General features: G+C 43.9%; 1 protein-coding gene across 1 annotated transcript in view; it reads left to right on the top strand.

The window, feature by feature from the left end:
* Positions 1–9,616, top strand: part of LOC121277198 (leukemia inhibitory factor receptor-like) — a 206,860-nt gene extending 197,244 nt beyond the window's left edge. The window contains exons 19-21 of the mRNA XM_041186347.1: positions 857–950; positions 1,483–1,558; positions 8,929–9,616. Coding sequence (XP_041042281.1) covers positions 857–950; positions 1,483–1,558; positions 8,929–9,603 — 845 coding nt within the window. The 3' untranslated portion in view covers positions 9,604–9,616. The remainder of the gene's footprint in view (positions 1–856; positions 951–1,482; positions 1,559–8,928) is intronic.
* The last annotated feature ends 14,298 nt before the right edge of the window (positions 9,617–23,914 follow it).

The following is a 23,914-nucleotide window of genomic DNA, read 5'->3' as shown; positions in this document are numbered from 1 at the left end:
TCTCTCTGCATCGTGCTTTGAAATTTTATTTCAATTTACCCACAATACATTCATTGGATGTTAAGTGCTTAGTTTTTATTTCTTCCTGGGGTCTGGGTGTCACTTCCAAGACCATCATTTGTTGACCATACCTAACTATCCTTGAACTGAGTGGCTTGCTTGGCTTCAGAGGGCAGTTAAGAGTCAACTGCATTACTGTAAGACAGGTAAGGATGACAGATTTTCTTCCGTAAAGGACATTAGTGAACCAGATGAGTTTTTAATGACAGTCGGTGATAGTCTCTGTAATGGTGAATGTGAAACTAGCTTTCAATTCCAGAATTGTTAATTAATTGCATGAAAATTCCACCAACTGTGTGGCGGGATTTGAACCCATCTTGTCAGAGCATTAGCTTGGGTCTGTGGACTACCAGCCCAGTGACATTACCACGATACCACTGTCTTCCTACCCCCATGTTGCCACACACACAAGCACGTGCACACACACACACGCACACACACACACACACACACACACACACTGGCGTTATATAAAAATGCTTTAATTGAAGATTTGAGTGCTAGTGATTTTTTATAAATATTATTTTGTTGTTTTGTATTCGTTAATCACAGAATAGTCTTTAGTCAGGGTAGGCGAGTGAAAGTTAGCATAAAGAAGGTGGGAGGTTCAGGTTAGATTACACGCTATCCTAACAGCCAGTCAGTCCTTCTGTATGATTTACATTATACAGAACTTCATCTCCCTCATCTCACCTATTGACCTCACATTAAGGCACAACTCCTTTCCCCCTCCAAGTCTCTGTAGTGAGTAATATATCTGTTAGCTTTCTAATGTTTGTTTTTCTCCCCCAATCAGCCACTGCAGTGATCCTTGGGATTACCCTGCCCCTAGTGGGAATTATAACACTGGGAGTCATTCTCAGTATCTTCTGTTACCGAAAGCAAGAATGGTAAGTCCCCTTTCAATGATCAGCCTTTTTAAACAAGCTGCTAGTTTTAATCATTTTAATCTTCCTGCTGCCCTGTAAGAAAAAATCTAAGACTTGTCTTTTCACCTTTTACTCTGCTCTCAATTTTTCCCAGAGCCTCCCTGAAACTCCACCCTTCCCTCAGTTTTCCCTTCCTTCAGCTTACTGGCATCTCACCATTACCTGATTTCCAAAGCCTGTTTACTTTTCTATCCTTCCTGGAATTTCTGGCTGAGGTTTCTTTCACTAGACCTGGGCCTTGGCCAATATCGTTGTCCTGGCTGAAGTCACCTGTTATGGTATTGGAGCAAGCTCTTAATGAAACGAACCAGCGATTTTACAACATATTTAAAGCTCTCTGCAGATATTGGGCTGGGGTTGTGTGTTGGGAACATAACCTGGGGGTGTGATTCCCAGCACAATGCTCAGTTCCTGATCTGGCTGGGAGCAGCAGGCACCAGAGAGTCTACACTGAATGACTGACTGACTGTTTTCTTCTTCCCATCTTTTTCAGGATCAAAGAGACGTTTTACCCTGATATTCCTGATCCAAATAACAGCAAAGTTCTTCAGGATGGAAATTTCCTTCAGGTATCTTCCAACTAAACACTGGGTGAAAGGAACATATTGTGTACATGTGTGTATATGTAGGAATGGATGTTTATATCTGTAAATATGTGCAACTGTCTAGTGGTGTGTATGCATGTGTGTATAATTTTATACATGTGGAAACATGCCACATGCTTATAAAATCTTTATGTAACATTAAACTTCAGTAACTTTGTACACATGATAGAAGCAAGCCATAAACTGCAATTCAGAGGCTTGGAATTCTGCAGAGTAACTCACCTGACTCCTCAAAGCATGTCTACCGTCAGGAATGTGATGGAATACTCTCCAGTTACCTGGATGAGTGCAGCTCCTATAACACTCTGAAAGCTCAACACCATCCAGGACAGAGCAGCCTGCTTGATCAGCACCCTACATAATGCTAATGTCACTGTATTAGTATCCCAGAGACCCAGGGTAATGCTCTGGGGACCTGGGTTCGAATCTCTCGATGGCAGATGGTGGAATTTGAAATCAATAAAAATCTAGAATTAGAAGTCTAATGATGACCATGAAACAAACCTTTGTCGATTGTCATAAAAACCCATCTGGTTCACTAATGTCCTTTAGGGAAGGAAATCTCAGACTCATAGGCATCTATAGCACAGAAGGAGGCCATTCAGCCCATTGTGTCCATGCCAGTCAACAAAGATCTGACTAATATAATCCCATTTTCCAGTGCTTGGCCCACAGCCCCGGAGGTTGTAGCAACACAAATGAATATCTAAATACTTTTTAAATGTTACAGGAGTTTCTGACTCAACACCCTTTCAGGCAGTGAGTTCCAGACTCCCACCACCCTCTGGGTGAAAAAGTTTCTCCTTGACTCCCCTCTTAGCCTTCTACCTCTTACCTTAAATCTATGCCCCCTGGTTATTGACCCCTCTATTAATGGAAAAAAATTCCTTCCTATCTACCCTGTCTATGCCCCTCATAATCTTATACATCTTTATCAGGTCCCCTCTCAACCTTTGTTGCTCCAAGGAAAACAACCCCAGCCTATCCAATCTTTCCTCATAGCTCAGACCCTCCAGCCCAGGCAGCATCCTGGTAAATCTCCTCTGCACCCTCTCCAGTGCAATCACATCCTTCCTATAATGTGGTGACCAGAACTGCACACAGTTCTCCAGTTGTGGCCTAACCAGCGTTTTATACAGTTCCAGCATAACCTCCCTGCTCTTATATTCTATGCCTTGACTAATGAAGACAAACATCCCATATGCCTTCTTAATTACCTTATCTACCTGCCCTGCTACCTTCAGGGATCTATGGATATGCACACCAAGGTTCTTCTTGATCTTCAGTACTTTGCAGGGTCCTACCATTCATAGTGTAATCCCTTGCCTTGTTAGCCCTCCCCAAGTATATTGCCTCACACTTTTCCGGGTTTAATTCCATTTGCCACTGCTCTTCCCACCTGACGAGTCCATTGATATCGTCCTGCGGTTTACGGCTATCCTCCTCACCCTACCAATTTTTGTGCCATCCACGAACCTCTTGAATATAACCCCTACATTTAAGTCAAAATTATTTATGTACACCACAAACAGCAAGGGCCCCAGCAGCGAGCCCTGCGGAACCCCACTGGGAACAGACTCCCAGTCACAGAAACATCCCTCTACCATCACCCTCTGCTTCCTGCCTCTCGGCCAATTTTGGATTGAACGTGCTACTTTGCCTTGGATCCCATGGGCTCTTACTTTCTTGACCAGTCTGCAATGAGGCCCCTTATCAAAAGCCTTACTAAAGTCCATGTAGACCACATCAAAGGCATTTCCCTCATCAACACTCCTGGTTACCACCTCAAAAAATTCGATCAAATTTGTCAAACACGACCTTCCCTTAACAAATCCATGCTGACTATCCCTGATTAATCTGTGTTTCTCCAAGTGCAGATATATTCTGTCCCTCAGAATTCTTTCTAGTAACTTCCCCATCACTGAGGTTAGTCTGACTGGCCTGTAGTTTCCTGATCTATCTTTTCCTCCCTTTTTAAATAATGGGACAACGTTAGCAGTCCTCCAACTGTCTGGCACCTCAGCTGTGGGCAGAGAGGATGTGAAAATTCCTTCCAGGGCCCCTAATATCTCTTCGTTTGCCTCCCTCAACAGCTTGGGATGCTTCTCATCTGGGCCTGCAGATTTATCCACTTTTAAGGCCACTAAATCCGCTAGCACCACCTCCTCTCTCTCTTAATTTCCTCTAATATTTCATAGTCCTGCTCCTGATGTCTATATCTGCGTCATCCTTTTCCATTGTGAAGACCGACGCAAAGTATTCATTGAGGACTGTACCTACATCTTCCGGGTCCACACACACATTACCTCCATGGTCCCTAATTGGCCCTACTCTTTCCCTAGTTATTCTCTTGCTCTTTATATATTTAAAAACCCCTTTGGGTTTTCCTTTAATCTACCCACCAATGCCTTCTCATGCACTCTTAGCTTTCCTAATTTCATTTTTAAGTTCCCCCCCGCACTTTTTATACTCCTCTAAGGACTCTGCCGTAATGAGCCCTCTGTATCTACCATAAGCTTTTCTTTTCTTAATCCTAACCTTCATGTCCCTTCACATCCAGGGCTCTCTGGAGTTGGTCCCCACTTTGTCTTTACGGGAACATATTTGCCCTGTACTCTCACTATTTCCTCCTTGAATGCCTCCCACTGCTCTGACACAGTTTCATCTGCAAGTAGCTGCTTCCAGTCCACTTGGGCCAAATCGTATCTCACCTTAGTAAAATTAGCCTTTCTCCAGTTTAGAAATTTTATTCCTGGCCCAACCTTATCCTTTTCCATAACTATCCTAAATCTAACTGAGTTATGCCGTACACCATTCTGACTGGGAAATATATCAACGTTCTTTCACTTTCACTGGGTCAAAATCCTGGAACTCCCTCCTTAACAGCACTGTGCGTGTACCTACGCCACAGAGACTGCAGCGGTTCAAGAAAGCAGCTCACCACCACCTTCTCAAGGGCAATTAGGGCTGGGCAATAAATGCTGGCCCAGCCAGCGAAGCCCACATCCCATGAGTGAATTAAAAAAAAATGTTGGCACTGCACCACTCCTGTAGCCAGGAAGGGTTGAAAAATGATTGTCAGCGCTTTCTGCAAGTCCCTCCTTTGCTTCTGTTAACAACATAGGGCATTTTTAACTCAGGTCAGGTGATTTATCTACTTTTGAAGATGACAAACCCTGTAATACTTGCTCTCTTTTGCAATTTTTATCCCATCCAACATTTTGTGCTCATTTTCCTCAACTACGATGTCATCATCGGCCCCCTCTTTTGTGAAGATGCTGCAACGTATATAGTAAGAACCTTTCCCACATCCTCTGCATCCACTCTTTTCGTTCTAATAATCCCTAATTTTTCTTTAGTTTTCTTATTGCTTGTACGCACTTATAAGACACCTCTGGCAAGTAAAATCAAGGAAAATCCAGTATTTTTTCATGCCTTTAGTTTTCTAATTTCCTTTTTAATTTCACCCCTATGTCCTTGGAGTGTGACAGACACTCTTTTTTGCCCCATCTTTCCTTTTATGCAGCTTGTCATCAAGGGGGTTTGTGATTTGGTTGCCCTACTCCTTCTCTTTGTTTACCTGGAACCTTTTGACTGTCCTTCTTGAACGCTTCCCATTGCTCTGACATTGATTTACCTTTGAATGGTTGTTTCCAGTCCACTTTTGCTAAATCGCTTCTTAGCCTGGTAAAATTGACCTTCCCTCAATTTAGAACCTTTACTGCTATTTTATCTTTGTCCTTTTCCAGAACTATACTAAATCTAACTGAATTATGATTCAGTTGATCACTCATGGGATGTGGACATCGCTGGCTAGACCAGCATTTATTGCCCATCCCTAATTGCCCTTGAGAAGGTGGTGGTGAGCTGCCTTCTTGAGCTGCTGCAGTCCTTGTGGTGTAGGTACACCCACAGTGCTGTTAGGGAGGGAGTTTCAGGATTTTGACCCAGCAACAGTGAAGGAACGGCGATATATTTCCAAGTAAGGATGGTGAGTGGCTTGGAGGGGAACTTCCAGGTGGTGGTGTTCCCATCTATCTGCTGCCCTGATCAATTATGATCATTACCACAAAAATGCTCTCCCACTGATGCACCTTCCACTTGTACAGCTCCGTTCCCCAGAATTGCCCCTCTGCCCACTCCCTCTTGTTGGGTTTGCCACATACTGTCTAAAAAAGACTGCTCTTGAAAGCAGTTCTGGAGTTCCTAACCCTCTGTATCTTTTACACAAGAAGGCCTCTCTCCACCACCACCTCGAGGGCACTTGAAGATGGGCAATGAATGCAGGCCTAGTCACTGATGCTCAAATTCTAAGGATGAATTAAAAAAATCCATAATTCATTAACTTTTAGCACAATACAATTCAAATTTCTAGGTTTCAACATTAGTATTAGTAAAAAGGTAATACCGGAGAAGTTAATGGGGCTGAAAGTTGATAAATCCCGTGGACCTGATGATAGACATTCCAGAGTGTGGAAAGAAGTGGCTGTAGAGATGGTGGATGCGTTGGTGGTCACCTTCCAAAACTCCTTTGGTTCTGGAATGGGTGTCCTAGTTACTGAGAAACTAAAAGCTAGCTTGCAAGTGTGACAAGCAATTAGGAAAGCAAATGGCACGTTAGCCTTTTTTGCAAGAGGATTTGTACAGGAATATACATGTCTTACTGCAATTGTGTTGAGCCTTGGTGAGACTGCACCTGGAGTATTGTGTACAGTTTTGGTTCCCTTACCTAAAGAAAAATATACTTGCCATAGAGGGAATGCAATGAAGGTTCACCAGACTGATCACTGGGGTGGTGGGATTGTCCTATGAGGAGAAATTGAGGAGTCTAGGCCTAACTCTTTCAAATTTAGAAGAATGAAAGGTGATCTCATTGAAGCATACAAAATTCTTACAGGGCTCGACAGGGTGAATGCAGGAAGGAAGTTTTCCCTGGCTTTTGGCGGGGGGCAGGGGGTGAGGCGCAGTAAACACCCAGGGGTCACGGGATAAGGGGCAGGCCATTTAAGACTGAGATAATTTCTTCATTCAGAGGTTGGTGAATCTTTGGAATTTTCCACCCCAGAGGGCTGTGGTGGCTCAAACATTATGTTCAAGACAGGGATAGATAGATTTTTAGATATTAAAGGCATCAAAGGATATGGGGATAGTGTGGGAAAATGGTGTTGAGGGAGAAGATCAGCCATGATGGTGGATTGGGCTTGAGGGGCTGAATGGCCGACTCAGGCTCCTAATTCCTATGTTCCTGTACCTTCATCTTTACTGATGCACTGTTCAAGCTGATTTTCCAACAATCCTCCTTTTCTTCTACTGTCGACATTATAAATCAAGTTCAGCGTCATTAACAGCATTAACTTGAAAAGAACTTTATGAATGATGCTTTCATAAGCCATTTACAGTTTGCTTCTATCATCTGGGCATCCAAAGTCATTAAAACTTAAAGTTGCACAAGGAACACCCTGTGAATTTGTATGTGAAAGTATGTATACATGTACTTGTGTCTGTAGGCATGCTTGTTTATGTGTGTCTGTCCAAGTGCGTTTTTGAATGGTTGTGTATAAGGAAAGGGATAGATCAGCATGGGTAGGATACCTTCTCTCAATTTTACACTATCTGGTGACTCATCCCCAGCCATTTTGGTTCAGGAGGCTGAATGCCCCTTGCCTAAGATTTAATCTGGGGCTGAACCAGACGGGTGAAAAAAAGAAAAATAGAAACTAGGAGCAGGAGTAGGCCATTCAGCCCTTCGAGCCTGCTCCACCATTCATTATGATCATCCAACTCAATAGCCTGCTCCCGCTTTCTCTCCATACCCTTTGATCCCTCTCACCCCAAGCGCTATATCTAACTCCTTCTTGAAAACATACAATGTTTTGGTCTCAACTACTTTCTGTGGTAATGAATTCCACAGACTCACCACTCTCTGGGTGAAGAAATTTCTCCTCATTTCAGTCCTAAATGGTCTACCCCATATCCTCAGACTATGATCCCTGGTTTTGGACTCCCCCACCATCGGGAACATCCTTCCTGCATCTACCCTGTCTAGTCCTGTTAGAATTTTATAGGTTTCTATGAGATCCCCCCTCATACTTCTGAATTCCAGCGAATATAATCCTAATCAACTCAATGTCTCCTCATATGTCAGTCCCACCATTCCAGGAATCAGTCGGGTAAACCTTCGCCGCACTCCCTCTATAGCAAGTACATCCTTCCTCAGATAAGGAAACCAAAACTGCACACGCTATTCTAGATGTGGTCTCACCAAGGCCCTGTACAATTGCAGCAAGACATCCCTGTTCCTTTACTCGAATCCTCTGGCTATGAAGGCCAACATACCATTTGCCTTCTTTACCGCCTGCTGCACCTGCATGCTTACCTTCAGCGACTGGTGTACAAGGGCACCCAGGTCTCGTTGCACATTCCCCTCTCTCAATTTATAGCCATTCAGATAGTCTGCCTTCTTGTTTTTGCTACCACAGTGGATAACCTCAATTTATTCACATTATACTGCATCTGCCATGCATTTGCCCACTCACTCAGCTTGTCCAGATCACACTGAAGCATCTCTGCATCTTCCTCACAGCTCACCCTCCCACCCAGCTTTGCAGATTTGGAGATATTACATTTAATTCCCTCATCTAAATCATTAATATGTATTGTGAATAACTGGGGTCCCAGCACCGATCCTTGCGGTACCCCACTAGTCACTGCCTGCCATTTGGAAAAAGACCCGTTTATTCCTGTTCTGTTTCCTGTCTGCCAACCAGTTTTCTATCCATCTCACTACACTACCCCCAATCCCATGCGCTTTAATTTTAGATACCAATCTCTTATGTGGGACTTTGTCGAAAGTCTTCTGAAAGTCCAAATAAACCACATCCACTGGCTCCCCCTCATCAACTCTACTAGGTACTCACCCCAGACTGGCTCATTGATCCGGACTTTGCTTTGGGACTGTAATTCTTCACACCTGCCTTCAAATTGAATCTCAAATGGGTAGGGTGCTGGCTGGGCAAACATGGACTGGAAGCTCACCACTGCTGGGCGCTGGTGTGTTACATGTCTTTTGTCCCTATTCCTGTGCACAGTTGGGTTAGGCTTTCTGAGTTTTGGCTGTGGCAAGCTGTCTGGACTCAGGGAAGTAGTTTATTCCCTGCGGGAAGAGAGCATGGATGTTCCATATTGAGCTATAGGGAAACTCCGACTATGCAAGTTTCTGTGTAATTGGATTTTCAGACTGATACATGGGTTGGGGTGAGTTTCAGCATCTTTGATACCTGTGACCAGATACAAATATCTAAAACTAGAAAATTCAATTTTCTTCATCTTTTTAGGGGGTCAACTCATGCAAAACTCTGGAGCCAAAGGATTGTACTACCAACGAGGTTCAGGTTGTTGAAGAGAAGCAGATTGCAGTGGAGACTGAGAAGGAGGTTGAGGAGACCAAGAAGGGTGAAGTTGTTCCTGAGGATACCTCTGATACCGAGAGCCAGAATCAAGCTGTCTTATCCTACAGTCCGTGCCGCACATCAGCTGAGTCCTCGGGGAAGACTAACCCAGCATTTGAGGCAGTGGCTTTGCCATCTGTCTATGCCAGTGAAGTAACGTATACTAGTATACGGGATCCTGGGTATCAGCAACAAGAGGCCTCAGGGGACGGTTCAATGGAGGACACAACAGAAGTGATTGTCAAATCAGGCTATCAACCTCAGATCCACAGGGCCACCAGTTCTGCACCAGACAAGGAGCAGACCGAGGTACAGCAGTTAATGCTTCACACCAATGGCTATCAGCCTCAAGCTCACCGCCAATCCTGGAGCCTAGATTCTGGAGATTTTCCACCACCCGAGACTGAATCCATTGGCAGCCCAACCTCTATCAATTCTCAAGCGTTCCTGATTCCGGAGAAGATATTGGGAGAGGACCACAGCTTTAGACCCAGTGTCAAAATGTGGTCCCTCCCCTTCTTCCAGAATTCCAGAATGTCCTCGGATTCCAGTAACAGCTGAGGAGAGACATGGTCGGGGGTGGGGGTGGGGGTGGGGGGGTGGGGGGGGCGGTGGGAGACGGTAGGTTTGGATAAAGAGAGACCTGGATCAAAATCTTTGCCATTAATTTGTGTCTCATTTTTCTGAAAGTCTCCTGCCATGTAGAACACTAACACCACAGCGACGCTGAGTGGGGCAGCCTGTTTGATTCGGACTTTCAGGAAGGGAAAGGAGCTTATTTTGTCTTTACTATATTAACCTCTTCTCAAAATTCAGGGGCTCAAAGCAGATGGAAGAAAGCTTCTAATTAGGAGAGTGCTTGTAGCTCTAGTAAACCAGGCTGAGCCACAGCCCTGAGGGGAATGGAATCTGATCTCTGCTACCTCCCACTGTACAGGCTGTTGCCAGAGCAGTCTTGAGGGATGAATGGCCTACTCCATGGCTCTCTGTTGTAATGTTATCTCGGGTAGCAGTTACACTATTTATCAGCTGAAGAGAATGGAGGGGCAGCTGACAACTAGGATGACACTATTATTATGAAATGTGACAATTGAGTACTTTAAGGAATCTTGGGTTGATTTGATGCAGGTATGTAAAATGGTTCTGTCTGTGGAATCAGCTACTGGATGCTTAGCAACTGTTGCCTGGGGCCATAAAGGATTTTTGACTGAGGGTTCAGTGATAATCCTGTCCCACCACCTGTGGGAGATTCATGAGATTGTGCAGGAGTCTGTCGGGAGTGAGGCTGATAGGGAAAGTTGTTCCATTTCAGACTTGTGTGCCTGTGACATTAGTCTTGACTTTGACAGGAGAAGCCTCTGCCTCATTACAGCTCTGGCCACCTTGCAGATCTTTAACAACAGGTCTGCCTTAATTATCCTGTTGTTTGGTTCAGAATTGATTTATTGTGTCGACCAAAGAGAAGCAGTGATAAGAATTGGGCTGAGCTCCCTGTAGCTCATTACCTCACGGCTCACCAGCCCAAGACAGCCAACCCTTCTTCAGGTAGCTGAGGCTCTCACCCACCCCCACCACTTCCCCAGACAGCCAAGACCCCAAAGTAGAGTCATATTGCACTCAGTGTTAACTCTGTTTATCTCTCCATGGATGCCACCAGATCTGCTGAGTTTTTCCATCAAATTTATACTTTAGATTTCCTGCGTCTGCAGTATTTTGCTTTTGTCTCACCCCTCCTCCCCTGGGCAGCTGAACCCTTCCCCAGGTAGCTGAACCCCACACCCCTACTTCTCAGGCAGCCCAGCCAACTCTCATATATGGCTTAAATAAAACCTTCAGCAGGGGAGATGCACAGGGGCTTCAACATACACAGGGGCACAGTCTCTGTGCAGAGGGGAGGGACAGAGCCATTTCTATATACATGTTCTGTTTTGCAGTGGTTTGCATCACTCTCTGCTTTAACTGAGTGGGCAAAAGTTGAACGCACTATGAACGTTTTGCTGTATGAGCCAGTATATCAGAAGATGTAATTACCTTAATTCTACCTGTGCTGTTCTTTATTGAAACCAAATGCTTCAAGTACAGTGAATTGCTTTGAAGTGTTGTGATAATGCGGTATAACTTAGCATGAGCTAGTTGTGAGGATTGTCTGTGTGCCTCTGTTAGATATTCTTTAGATAAGACGAACAAACACATACAAGCCAGTGGGTGAATTGTGTGGCCTATGCTTACAGTCTGAGATCAGGGTGCTGTACAGAACTGCTCATTCAGCTCTCCTGCCTCAAAGGAATAAGCCTCAACCTTCACCTGCTTTTTTGCGGGGGCTGAGGGAAGCTTTTAAAGAGCTAATGGAGAAGGAAGAGGAGAAAGCAAACTGGAAGACCTGGGTTGATCGTGGGACACCAGCTAATGTAAACATTCGTGTCAACATATTGACTTGGAAGTAGTGAGATTCCAGTAGCAGTGTGTGGGGAATCGCTGGGAATGCCACACCAAGGAGTCATTCAGCATTCTATAGCGCCCTGTGTAAAACAGCGGTGGTTACAGAGAAAGGGGGTTGTTACCCCTGTGATCTGTACATAGGGTCTTTGCTATGCTCAATCATTCAGATTTGAACTTTGCTGCAAGAAGTACATTTGATTGTTAGCTTGTTTAATCAACCTGGTACAAAGCAATTGATGGGATCCATCTATACTCTAAATCTCAAATGAAGAACTGTCTGCAATGGTTTTACCCATTTCTTCAGCTGGACGGGGAGGGAAAAAAGAGGAAAATGCAGCTTCTGCACCTCCAGCCAGAGTCAACAGCTTGGCATACCTGTGGCCCCTCCTGTTACACCTGTACTGGATGTGAAGAGAGCTATTAGGCCACTGCTTCACTGTTAAGAATTAGGAATCGATGACAGTTTCCATTGCAAACTGTGAGGATGGCAACGAGGCAAAGGCATTGTTTCCTCAACTGTCTGCTGTTTAATATCAGTCAGCTGGAGTACTGATACAATAAAGTCTATTTTGTAGAAACTGGTACCGAATATTAAAAAAAAAACACATACCACATTACTGACCTCTACATGCCAACACTTTACGAGTACACACGCATATATGCGCACACATGCCTACATCCAGTTGTGTGTACACACCCCCACACAGATATACACATTCCTCTGAGTGGAGAGAGAAGGACTGAGCCATTTCAATGTACATATTCTGATTTGTAGCTCTAAAATGTGTGAAGTGTATTGTCTTCAAATTGTTGAAGTCTTAGCATTCCTGTTGGTGAACAGGATTTTGCTCCTTTTGTGCATGTTAACTCATTTATCGTAAAGGAATGTCATATGCTAGTTTCACTGACAGTAGTTATTTGGCTACAGTTTATATTTTTATTGGTGTGTGGTACAGATGACGTTTTAATCATTTATGAGAATTTTAATAGAGGTTATGAGCAAGAAACTGATCCTGTGCAAGAATTGATGGAATTTCTCCATGAACCCTCCCCCACTGTCTGCTCCAAACCCACAGTTTGAGTTCTGTACTGTATAGAAACATCCCCTCTCCTGCAGCAAAGAAAATCAAGCCCACCCCTCCAGGGTCCATATAGTAGAGGAAACCATTCTCTTCAGGTTTCAATACTCCTTCCGATACTGTGTACAGTACAGGGAGTATAATGTGGGAAAATGTGAAATTATTCATTTTGGTAGGAAGAATGAAAGAGAAGCATATCCAAATGGTGAGAGATTGCAGAGCTCTGAGATGCAGAGGGATCTGGGTGTCCTAGTGCATGAATCACAAAAGGCTAGTATGCAGGTACAGCAGGTAATTAGGAAAGCTAATAGAATGTTATCATTTATTGTGAGGGGAATTGAATACAGAAGTCGGGAGGTTATGCTTCAGTTGCACAGGGCACTAGTGAGACCACATTTGGAGTACTGTTTACCGTATTTAAGGAAGGATGTAAATGCATTGGAAGCAGTTCAGAGAAGGTTTACGTGGATTGGGTAGGTTGTCTTATGAGGAAAGATTGGACAGACTTGGCTTGTATCCGCTGGAGTTTAGAAGAGTAACTTGATTGAAACATAAGATCTTGAGTCTTGACAGGGTGAATGTGAAGAGGATGTTTACTCTTGTGGAAGAATCTAGAACTAGGGGGTCACTGTTTAAAAATAAGGGATCACCCATTTAAAACAGAGATCAGATGAATTTTTTTCACTCAGATGGTCATGAGTCTTTGGAACTCTTCCTGAAAAGGCAGTGGAAGCAGAATCTGAATATTTTAAGGCAGTGGTGGATAGATTCTTGGTAAACAAGGGGGTGATAGGTTATTGGGGGGTAGGTAGGATGCAGATTTCAGGCTACTATCAGATCAGCCATGATCTAATTAAACGGCAGAGCAGGCTCGAAGGGCTGAACGGCCTACTCCTGCTCCTTGTTCATATGTAGGAAACTGCCCTGCTCTCTCTGTTCCCCCACTCTCCCTCGCATTTGAACCAGCGTCAACTGGAGAGATATAAAGAGCTCAGCTAAGAATAAGGATGTCGGCAGTCCTTAGTTTGCCTGGTCTTGTATAAGCTATTTTGTGCTGTGTAAAGTGTCTTTCCTCCCTTCAAATCTCTCCTCCCCCTTTCCCAGCTGCTGAAACATTCCATGCTCTGCACTTCTGCCAGTTGCAACCTTATAAGAGCACCAACACGCAGTTCTCAGTCTCCATTTTGCATTCACAGATGTATTCAAGGCAAACTAGGTATGTATATGAACGAGAAAGGAATGGAAGGGCAGAGCATAATTTCTGACAAAGGCCCATTAGGCCGAATGTCTGTTTCTGTTCTGTAAATTCTTCCCCATACTCAGCTAAAGGCAAGGCTGGACGTAGGGACACATCTCGCAGCCAATTGGGAAGGAGCCCAGGCCAAGGGTGCTGCTTTGGAGTACAGCTGTTTGTCAGTATGGTCAAAAGTTGGTTGTGTCAGTTTCACCATGTTACTGATGGAGAGTCCTATGATGGCAGTGATATTGTGAGACCATATTCATTCAGCAGCACAGGTGGTCTGTCCCCTTCAGGTGATGGTATCTAACCCTGAGGCCAGTCAGAGTTGATTTGCTGTTTGATGAGGGAATTTTGAGGATTGGAAAGCACTTTCAAGTTTCTTGCTCCATGCTGGGAAAAAGAAACATAAGTTTGACTTTTTTAAGCACTATATATATATATATATAAAACCAGCTGAAAGGTTGGACAGTACTCATCACTCTTCAAAGTTTTAAAGCAGATATATATATATATATATATCTGCTTTAAAACTTTGAAGAGTGATGAGTGCTGTCCAACCTTTCAGCTGGTTAGTACAGATGTGCAAATTGTAGTTGAAATTTAGAAGTCTTGTTAAATAGATACCATTTTATTAGCAATCTGAGCACAATACTCTTAATATTTACAGTGCTTCCAGCACTTCACATGGAGAAAATAATCTGTGAGCATATTTTTGAAAGAAGAAAGTAATTGATTTATCCGACAAATTTAGCAAGCACCATCAGGGATATACAGGAAAGGTCTAGATATGCTAGGAGAATATTCAAAGCGCTACCCTTTCCATTATTGCAATAGGAGTGTTGACCCATTCTAAATAGTTATTCTTATGGTCTTACGAAAATAAACAGACCAATCCTATTAAAAAATGAGAGGCCAATGTTCATCTGTCAACCATTACAAGATATACATAATGTTCGCACAGCATAATGTGAAGGCTGTGGTCTTCTGTTATTTCCATCTCCTTTGACATAGGTACCTGCAATGAAAATATGCAGGATTAGTCTGACCCTCGTATGAAGACAATGCATGGGGCTCAGTGCGACACCTACACTGTATTCTACTTGGCCCTGGATGTATTAGAAACAGTTGTGAACAAGATAGACAGTGAAATTCCGTGTGAAGGCAGCAGTTTAGTTACCTTTGTAAATCTTTGCCTCAGAGAAGGTCTGTGTTTTCACCAAAACATACATAAATATCTTTCTCTCCCCTTCCAGACCTGAAGCCTTGGTTATAGATCAGTCCTCTGATCTTTCACCCTATGGTTATTTTTAACATGTTGGTCCTGATACTGAAATGTCAGCAGGGAGATTTGAACATGTGCACCAATGGTGCTCCGAAATCCATTGCACTACAACTTGGGCTTAAAATTAAGAAATTCTTGCATTTATTGCTGGAATTTTTTTCTATAAAAATTCAAATTGTCATTTTTTATATATATATTATATATATTAAATATATATCTGTTCAACACTGGTTTCTGTTGTCTGCATTGAATATCTTCGGCACATTTAAAGTACATATAGCTGGAAAAATGATATTCTAGTGCTGCTATTCACTATCCCTTTGTAATGCGAGGGCACACACCTGAGTATTGAGTTGATCTTATCTGGATAAGAAATGAAGGAAATACATGGGAAGGCTACTTTCTGAATAATGCACACTGATGTACATTTTAACCCAAGAAGCAACTCCTTTAATGTAAGTATAAGTGACCACTTTAATCCTTCCAGGCTGCTTTAGAGGCATATTAGTCAATCAGCAGTCAAATACTACTGGTAACTAGGGCCACATGCAGTCAGGCATTACAGGAGAAGTCGCAGAGCAGAAAGTGCGGGGAAGCAGGGATGAGGGATTTCAATTATGTGGAGAGATGGAGAAACTAGTAATGTTAGTGGTGAGGAGGATGCCATGAAACTGCACAGGGATCTAAATCAGTGAGAGGTAAGTTTATTTATCCATTTTGGTTATTAAAAGGATGGAAAAGAACATTTTCTAAAAAGCTGAGAGTCAAGTAGGGATTTGGGAATCCTTCAACATAAATAAAACCAACATGTGGTTAACAGCAAGCAATTAAAGCGAATGCGAGCCTACTTCATTGTAAGGGGGTTCTGGTATGACAGTAATGGGGTCTTGCTGCAATTATATGGTGAAATCGGTAGCACTTGATCATTTTGGTTAGCCTGCCCAATTAACTAAGTAGAGATGGCTGGGCAGGTGATGTGCTGTAGCTGGATGATGTGGGAGCTGGCAGATCCAATTGCGAGCCACAGTGACCGCATCTGCAGCAAGTGTTGGTTGCTGGAGGAACTCCGGCTCAGAATTGGTGAGCTGGAGTCCGAGCTCCGGACGCTGTGGCACATCCGGGAGGGGGAGAGTTACCTGGACGCTTTGTATCAGGAGGCGGTCACACCCGGTAGATTAAGTACCTCAAGTTCGGTCAGTGGTCAGGGTCAGCAGGGTGTGACTGCAAGTGAAGCAGGTAGAGGGATCCTGTGTTCAGGAACAGAGGAGCCTCAGCGCTTGACCTTGTCCAACAGGTACGAGGTACTTGCTCCCTGTGTGGATGAGGAACAGGGCTGTATGGAGGATGAGCCAGCTGACCACAGCACCGTGGCACAGGAGGCCATTCAAGAGGGGGGAGCAAAAAGACAAGTGGTAGTTGTAGGAGAATTTATAATTAGGGGAATTGATAGCTTCCTTTGTAAGCAGGATCAATAGTCCCGCATGGTATGTTGCCTGACCAGTGCCAGGGTGAGGGACATCTCTGACCGGCTTGAAAGGATTTTGGAGAGGGAGGGGGGAGGATCCAGTTGTTGTGGTCCACATCGGAACAAATAACATAGGTAAGACTAGGAAAGCGGACCTGTTTGGGGATTATCAGGAACTAGGAACTAAATTAAAGAACAGGTCCTCAAGGGTTATAATCTCTGGATTACTACCCGAGCCACGTGCAAATTGGCATAGGGACGTGAGAATAAGGGAAGTAAACACATGGCTAAAGGAGTGGTGCAGGAAAGAGGGGTTCCATCTCATGGGGCACTGGCATCAGTATTGGAGCAGGAGGGATCTGTACCGTTGGGACAGTCTCCACCTGAACCGATCTGGGACCAATGTTCTAACGAAAAGGGTCAACAGGACTTTAAACTAGAAAGTGGGAGGCGGAGGGAAGGGTAAAACACCAAGAAGTATGACAAATGGGAAACAAAGCAGCAGGTTAGCGTGTTGGGGTGGGGGGGGGGGTGTGGATTCAACTTCATGGAAAACTATGAAAAAACTGAAAAGAAAGGAGAGCCCAGGAGAGGCTATTAATGTCTCCAAAACACAAAATAGGACAGAGTGTTTGGAAAGGGCTAGGAATCTAACTTCAGGCACATCAGATAAAGGGACAACAATGAGAAAGGGGACGGGAAATAACAGGACTGAAGATGTATCTGAATGCACACAGTGTACAAAATAAGCTAAATGAGCTTGTGGCGCAGATTGAAATTGGCAGGTATGATGTGGTGGGCATCACGGAGACATGGCTGCAAGGGCATCAGGACTGGGAGCTAAATATCCAAGGATATACATCCTATCGAAAAATAGGCAGCTTGGCAAAGGGGGTGGGGTTGCTTTGTTAGTAAGAAATGAAATTAAATCGATAGCAAGAAATGATGTAGGGTCAGATGTTGTAGAATCTGTGTGGGTAGAGTTGAGGAACCACAAACTGTAAAAAACCATAATGGGAGTTATGTACAGGCCTCCGAACAGTGGTCAGGATGTGGGGCACAAGATACACCAGGAGATAGAAAAAGCGTGTAAGAAATAAGGTTACAGTGATCATGGGGGATTGCAATATGCAAGTAGATTGGGAAAATCAGGTTGGTAGTGGATCCCAAGAAAAGGAGTTTGTGGAATGTCTACGAGATGGCTTTTTGGAGCAGCTTGTGGTGGAGCCACTAGGGAACAGGCAATTCTAGATTTAGTGATGTGTAATGAGGCAGATTTGATAAGGGAGCTTAAGGTGAAGGAACCCTTAGGAGGAAGTGACCATAATATGATAGAATTTACCCTGCAATTTGAGAGGAAAAAGCTGGAATCAGATGTAACGGTATTACAGTTGAATAAAGGCAGCTACAGTGGCATGAGGGAGGAGCTGGCCAGAATTGACTGGAAGATGAGCCTAGCAGGAAAGACAATGGAACAGCAATGGCAGGAGTTTCTGGGAGTAATTTGGAGAAGACAGCAAAAATTCATCCCTAGGAAGAAGAAGCATACAAAAGGGAGGACGAGGCAACCATGGCTGACAAGGGAAGTCAGGGACAGCATAAAAGCTAAAGAGAAAGCATACAATGCGGCAAAGAGCAGTGGGAAACCAGAGGATTGGGAAGGTCAAAGACCAAAAGAGGACAACTAAAAAAGAAATAAGTGGGGGGGGAGATTAAATATGAGGGTAAACTAGCCAGTAATATAAAAGAAGATTGCAAGAGTTTTTTTAGATATATAAAGGAGAGAGAGGCAAAAATGGACATTGGGCCACTGGAAAATGACGCCGGAGAAGTAGTAGTGGGGAATAAAGAAATGGCAGAGGAACTGAATAGGTACTTTGCGTCAGTCTTCACGGTGGAAGACACAAGTAACATTCCCAAAATTCAAGAGAGTTGGGGGGCAGAGGTGAGTATGGTGGCCATTACCAAGGAGAAGGTGCTAGGAAAACTGAAAGGTCTGAAAGTGGATAAATCACCTGAACCAGATGGATTACACCCCAGAGTTCTGACGGAGATAGCTGAAGAGATAGTGGAGGCGTTAGTGGTGATCTTTCAGGAATCACTGGAGTCAGGGAGGGTCCCAGAGGACTGGAAAATCGCTAATGTAACCCCCCTGTTTAAGAAGGGAGTGAGGCAAAAGACGGGAAATTACAGGCCGATTAGCCTGACCTCGGTCGTTGGTAAAATTTTAGAGTCCATTATTAAGGATGAGATTTCAGAATACTTGGAAGTGCATGGTAAAATAGGGCAAAGTCAGCATGGTTTCATCAAAGGTAGGTCATGCCTGACAAATCTGTTAGAATTCTTTGAGGAGGTAACGAGCAAGTTAGACAAAGGAGAGCCAATGGATGTTATCCACTTGGACTTCCAGAAGGCTTTTGACAAGTTGCCGCAAAGGACGCTTCTCAGTAAGATAGGAGCCCATGGTGTTAGAGGAAGGTACTAGCATGGATAGAAGATTGGCTGTCTGGCAGGAGGTAGAGATTGGGGATAAGGGGGTCCTTCACAGGATGGCGACCGGTGACTAGTGAAGTTCTGCAAGGGTCAGTGTTGGGACCACAACTTTTCACTTCATACATTAATGATCTAGATGAAGGAACTGAGGGCATTCTGGCTAAGTTTGCAGATGATACAAAGATAGGTGGAGGGACAGGTAGTATTGAGGAGGCGGGGATGCTGCAGAAGGATTTGTCAGATTAGGAGAATGGGCAAAGAAGTGGCAGATGGAATACAACATGGGGAAGTGGGGGTGCATGCACTTGGTAGGAAGAATAGAGGCATAGTCTTTTTTTAATTGGGGAGAGAATTCAGAAATCTGGAGACTAGGACTTGGGAGTCCTAGTCCAGGATTCTCTTAAGGTTAACTTGCAGGTTGAGTCGATGGTTAGGAAGGCAAATGCAATGTTGGCATTTATTTCAAGAGGACTAGAATATAAAAGCAGGGATGTGCTGCTGAGGCTTTATAAGGCTCTGGTCAGACCACATTTAGAATATTGTGAGCAATTTTGGACCACGTATCTCAGGAAGGATGTGCTGGCCCTGGAGAGGGTCCAGAGGAGGTTCACGAGAATGATCCCAGGAATGAAAGGCTTAACATAGGAATGTTTGAGGACTCTGGGTCTATACTCGATGGAGTTTAGAAGGATGAGGGGGGATCTGATTGAAACTTACAGAATACTGAAAGGCCCGGATAGAGTGGATGTGGGGAAGATGTTTCCATTAGTAGGAGAGACTAGGACCTGAGGGCACTGCCGCAGAGTAAAGGGAAGACCTTTTAGAACAGAGATAAGGAGGAACTTCTTTAGCCAGAGAGTGGTGAATGTATGGAATTCATTGCCACAGAAGGCTGTGGAGGCCAGGTCATTGAATTTATTTAAGACGGAGATAGGTAGGTTCTTGATTGGTAAGGGGATCAAAGGTTAAAGGGAGAAGGCGGGAGAATGGGGTTGAGAAACTTATCAGCCATGATTGAATGGCGGAGCAGACATGATGGGCTGAATGGCCTAATTTCTGCTCCTATGTCTTATGGTCTGATGGATATACTTGCCTTCGAGGGGGTACAATGAAGATTCATTAATAATAAAAACAGGAAGTGTTGGAAATTCTCAGCAGGTCTGGCAGCATCTATGGAGAGGGAAACAGTTACTGCGTCAAGTCCATATGACTTCTTCAGAGTCATTTGGACTCATATGTCTTGAATCATATGGACTCGAAATGTAGCTCTGTTTCCCCCTCCACAAATGCTACCAGACCTGCTGAGTTTTTCCAGCATATTGTTTTTAGTTCAGATTTCCACCTGCATTATTTTGCTTTTATTATTATGAAGATTCATTAGATTGATTCCTGGAATGAGGAGAGATTGAATAGGATGGACCTATATTCCTGGAATTTTAAGAAGAGTTGATTTCATTGAAATAAATAATTCCCAAAGGGCTAGACAGAGAATCTAGAACTAAGGGTCACAGTCTCAGAATAAGGCACCACCCACTTAAGACCAAAATGAAAGATGTCTTCACTGAGGGTTGTGTATGGATGCTCAATTGTTGAGTACATCCAAGATAGAGATTGATAGATTCTTTGGGAAATAGGAAAGTGGAGTTGATGTAGAAGTTCAACAATGTTCTTATAGAATGGTGGAGCAGGCTTGAAGGTCTGACCCTGTTCCTATTATATATTTTTCTATGAAATCCAGCATTTAGTTGGTGTCAGTTACCCATCTGATGTCTAAGAGAAGGCAGCACCAGTGTGGGGCACTCATGGAACCAGTATATTTAGTGCCACCTTTCTCCAGCTGGTCATCTACTTCTCCTGAACATCACCAGTGGTCACAGAATCACACAGTGTGGAAGAGGCCCTTTGGCCCATTGAGTCTGCACTGACACATGAGAAACACCTGACCTACCCACCTAATCCCATTTACCAGCACTTGGCCCAGAGCCTTGAATGTTATGAGGTGCCAAGTACTCATCCAGGTACTTTTTAAAGGATGTGAGGCAACCCACCTCCACCACCCTCCCAGGCAGTGCATTCCAGACCATCACCACCACCCTCTGGGTAAAAAAGTTTTTCCTCACATCCCCCCTAAATTTCCTGCCCCTCACCCCCATGACTTCAACTAAGGGGAACAGCTGCTCCCTATCCACCCTGTCCATGCCCCTCATCATCTTGTACACCTCCATTAGGCCGCCCCTCAGTCTTCTCTGCTCCAATGAAAACAACCCAAGTCTATCCAACCTCTCTTCATAACTTAAATGTTTCATCCCAGGCAACATCCTGGTGAATCTCTTCTGCACCCCCTCCAGTGCAATCACATCCTTCCTATAATGTGGTGACCACAACTGCACACAGTACTCCAGCTGCGGCCTCACCAAGGTTCTATGCAACTCCAACATGACCCCCCCCTACTTTTGTAATCTATGCCTCGATTGATAAAGGCAAGTGTCCCATATGCCTTTTTCACCACCCCACTAACATGCCCCTCTGCCTTCAGTGATTTATGGACACACACACCAAGGACCCTTTGTTCCTCAGAACTTCCTAGTGTCATGCTGTTCATTGAATACTTCCTTGTCAAATTACTCCTTCCAAAGTGTATCACCTCACACTTTTTAGGGTTAAATTCCATCTGCCACTAATCTGCCCATTTGACCATCCTGTCTATATCTTCTTGTATCCCAAAAGACAGAAACTTACTGTTAACCACCCGGCCAAAGGTGATTTTTGTCTATATCTGTTCCTTGTATGATGTTACAAATTAGGAGAAGGAGGCCATTCAGTCCCTCGAGCCTGTTCCGCCATTCAATAAGATCATGGCTGATCTGTTTATAACCTCCTGCCTGCCCTGATAACCTTTCACCCTCTTGCTTATCCAGAATCTATCTAGCTCTGCCTTAAAAATATAGAAAGACACTGCCTTTTGAGGAGGAGTTCCAAAGACTCCCACTTGATTGGCACCACATCCATAAACATTCCCTCCCTCCACCACCGACACACAGTAGCAGCAGTGTGTGTACCATCTACAAGATGTCCTGCAGGAATTCACCAAGGCTCCTTAGATAACACCTTCCAAACCCACGACCAATACCACCTAGAAAGATGAGGGCAGCAGATACCCCCACCTGGAAGCTCCCTTCCAAATCACTCACCATCCTGGCTAGGGAATATATTGCCGTTCCTTCATTGTCACTGGGTCAAAACCTTGGAAATCCCTAATAGCACTGCGGGTGTACCTACGCTACATGGACTGCAGCGATTCAGGAAGGCAGCTCACCACAACCATTTCAAGGCAATTAGGGATGGGCAACAAATGCTGGCCCAGCCAGCGAAGCCCATATCCCGTGAGAGAATAAAAAAAAACTCTTAAATGGGTGACCCCTTATTTTTAAACAGCGACCCCTAGTTCTAGATTCTCCCACAAGAGGAAACATCCTCTCCGCATCCACCCTGTCAAGACCCCTCAGGATCTTAAAGTTTTCAATCAAGTTACTCCATTACTCTTCTAAACCCCAGTGGATACAAACCTAGCCTATCAAATCTTTTCTCATAAGACAACCTGCCCATTTTCCCCTCCTTTAATTTTTTTAGTCTTTCTTTGTTTTTCTTTATATTCTATCCAGTCTTCTGACATGCCACCAATCCTTGCACAACTATATGCTTTTTCTTTAAGTTTGATACTATCTTTAACTCTTTTAGTTAACCACGGATGATGGATTTGCCCCTTAGAAATTTTTTCTCATTGGAATGCATATATTCTGAAATATACCTTTAAATGTCTGTCACTGCCTCTCTATTAATTGATCACTTAACTTCATTTGCTAGTTTTGCTTTCATGCCTTCATAGTTGCCCTTATTTGAGTTTAAAATACTAGTCTTGGACCTGCTCTTCTCTCCCTCAAACTGAATGTAACTTTAGCTGCTCCCTAGGGGCATCTTCACTATGAGATCATTAAATAATCTTGTCTCGTTGCACAATACCAGGTCGAGTATAGCCTTCTCTGGTTAGCTGCAGAACATGCTGTTCTAAGAAACTATCCCTAAAATATTCTATGAACTCAACTCTGCTACTTTTTCCCATCTGATTCATTCAGTCTATATGTAAATTAAAATGCCATGATTGTCGCTGTACCTTTCTGACAAGCTCCTGTTATTTCTTCCTTTATACTCTGCTCTACCATGTGATTGTTAGGTGGCCTGTACACCACTCCCACAAGTGACTTCTTGCCTTTATCATTTCTCATCTCTACCTAAACCCCCTCTACACCCTGGTTTCCTGAACTTGGTTCATCCCTCTCTTTTGTGTTAATGCCATCATTAATTAACAGAGCTGCCCCTCAACCTTTTCCTAGCTTCCTGTCCTTCCTAATGTCATGTACCCTTCAATATTCAGATCCCAATCTATGTCATCCATGTCTCTGTAATGGCCATCAGATTGTACTTACTTATTTCTATTTGCACTTGGAGTTAATTTGCTTTGACATGAATGCTACATGCATTCAGATACAATCTTTAGTTTTGTCCTTTTATTATTTTTGTAACCTCTATCCTTACATGCTGCTCTACTCATAGTTTTGTACTTTCTCTTTGTCCCTGTCACGCTGTTCCATTTCCCATATTGCTTTATCTCTACTCATTGATTTACCACATCTTCCTAAATTTGATCCCTTGCCACCACTATTTAGTTTAAACCCCTCTGTACTTCCCTAGTTATGCGGCTCGCTGGAACATAGGTCATGTGTAGACCGCAGCAATGGTACAGATCCAACTTTCCCCAGTACTGCTGCTAGTGCCCCATAAGCCAGAACCCGCCTCTCTGACACCAGCCTTTGACC

The sequence above is a fragment of the Carcharodon carcharias genome, chromosome 4 (assembly GCF_017639515.1).
Source record: "Carcharodon carcharias isolate sCarCar2 chromosome 4, sCarCar2.pri, whole genome shotgun sequence".
Taxonomy (NCBI): Eukaryota; Metazoa; Chordata; class Chondrichthyes; order Lamniformes; family Lamnidae; genus Carcharodon; species Carcharodon carcharias.
This window is presented reverse-complemented; position numbering and strand designations above follow the sequence as displayed.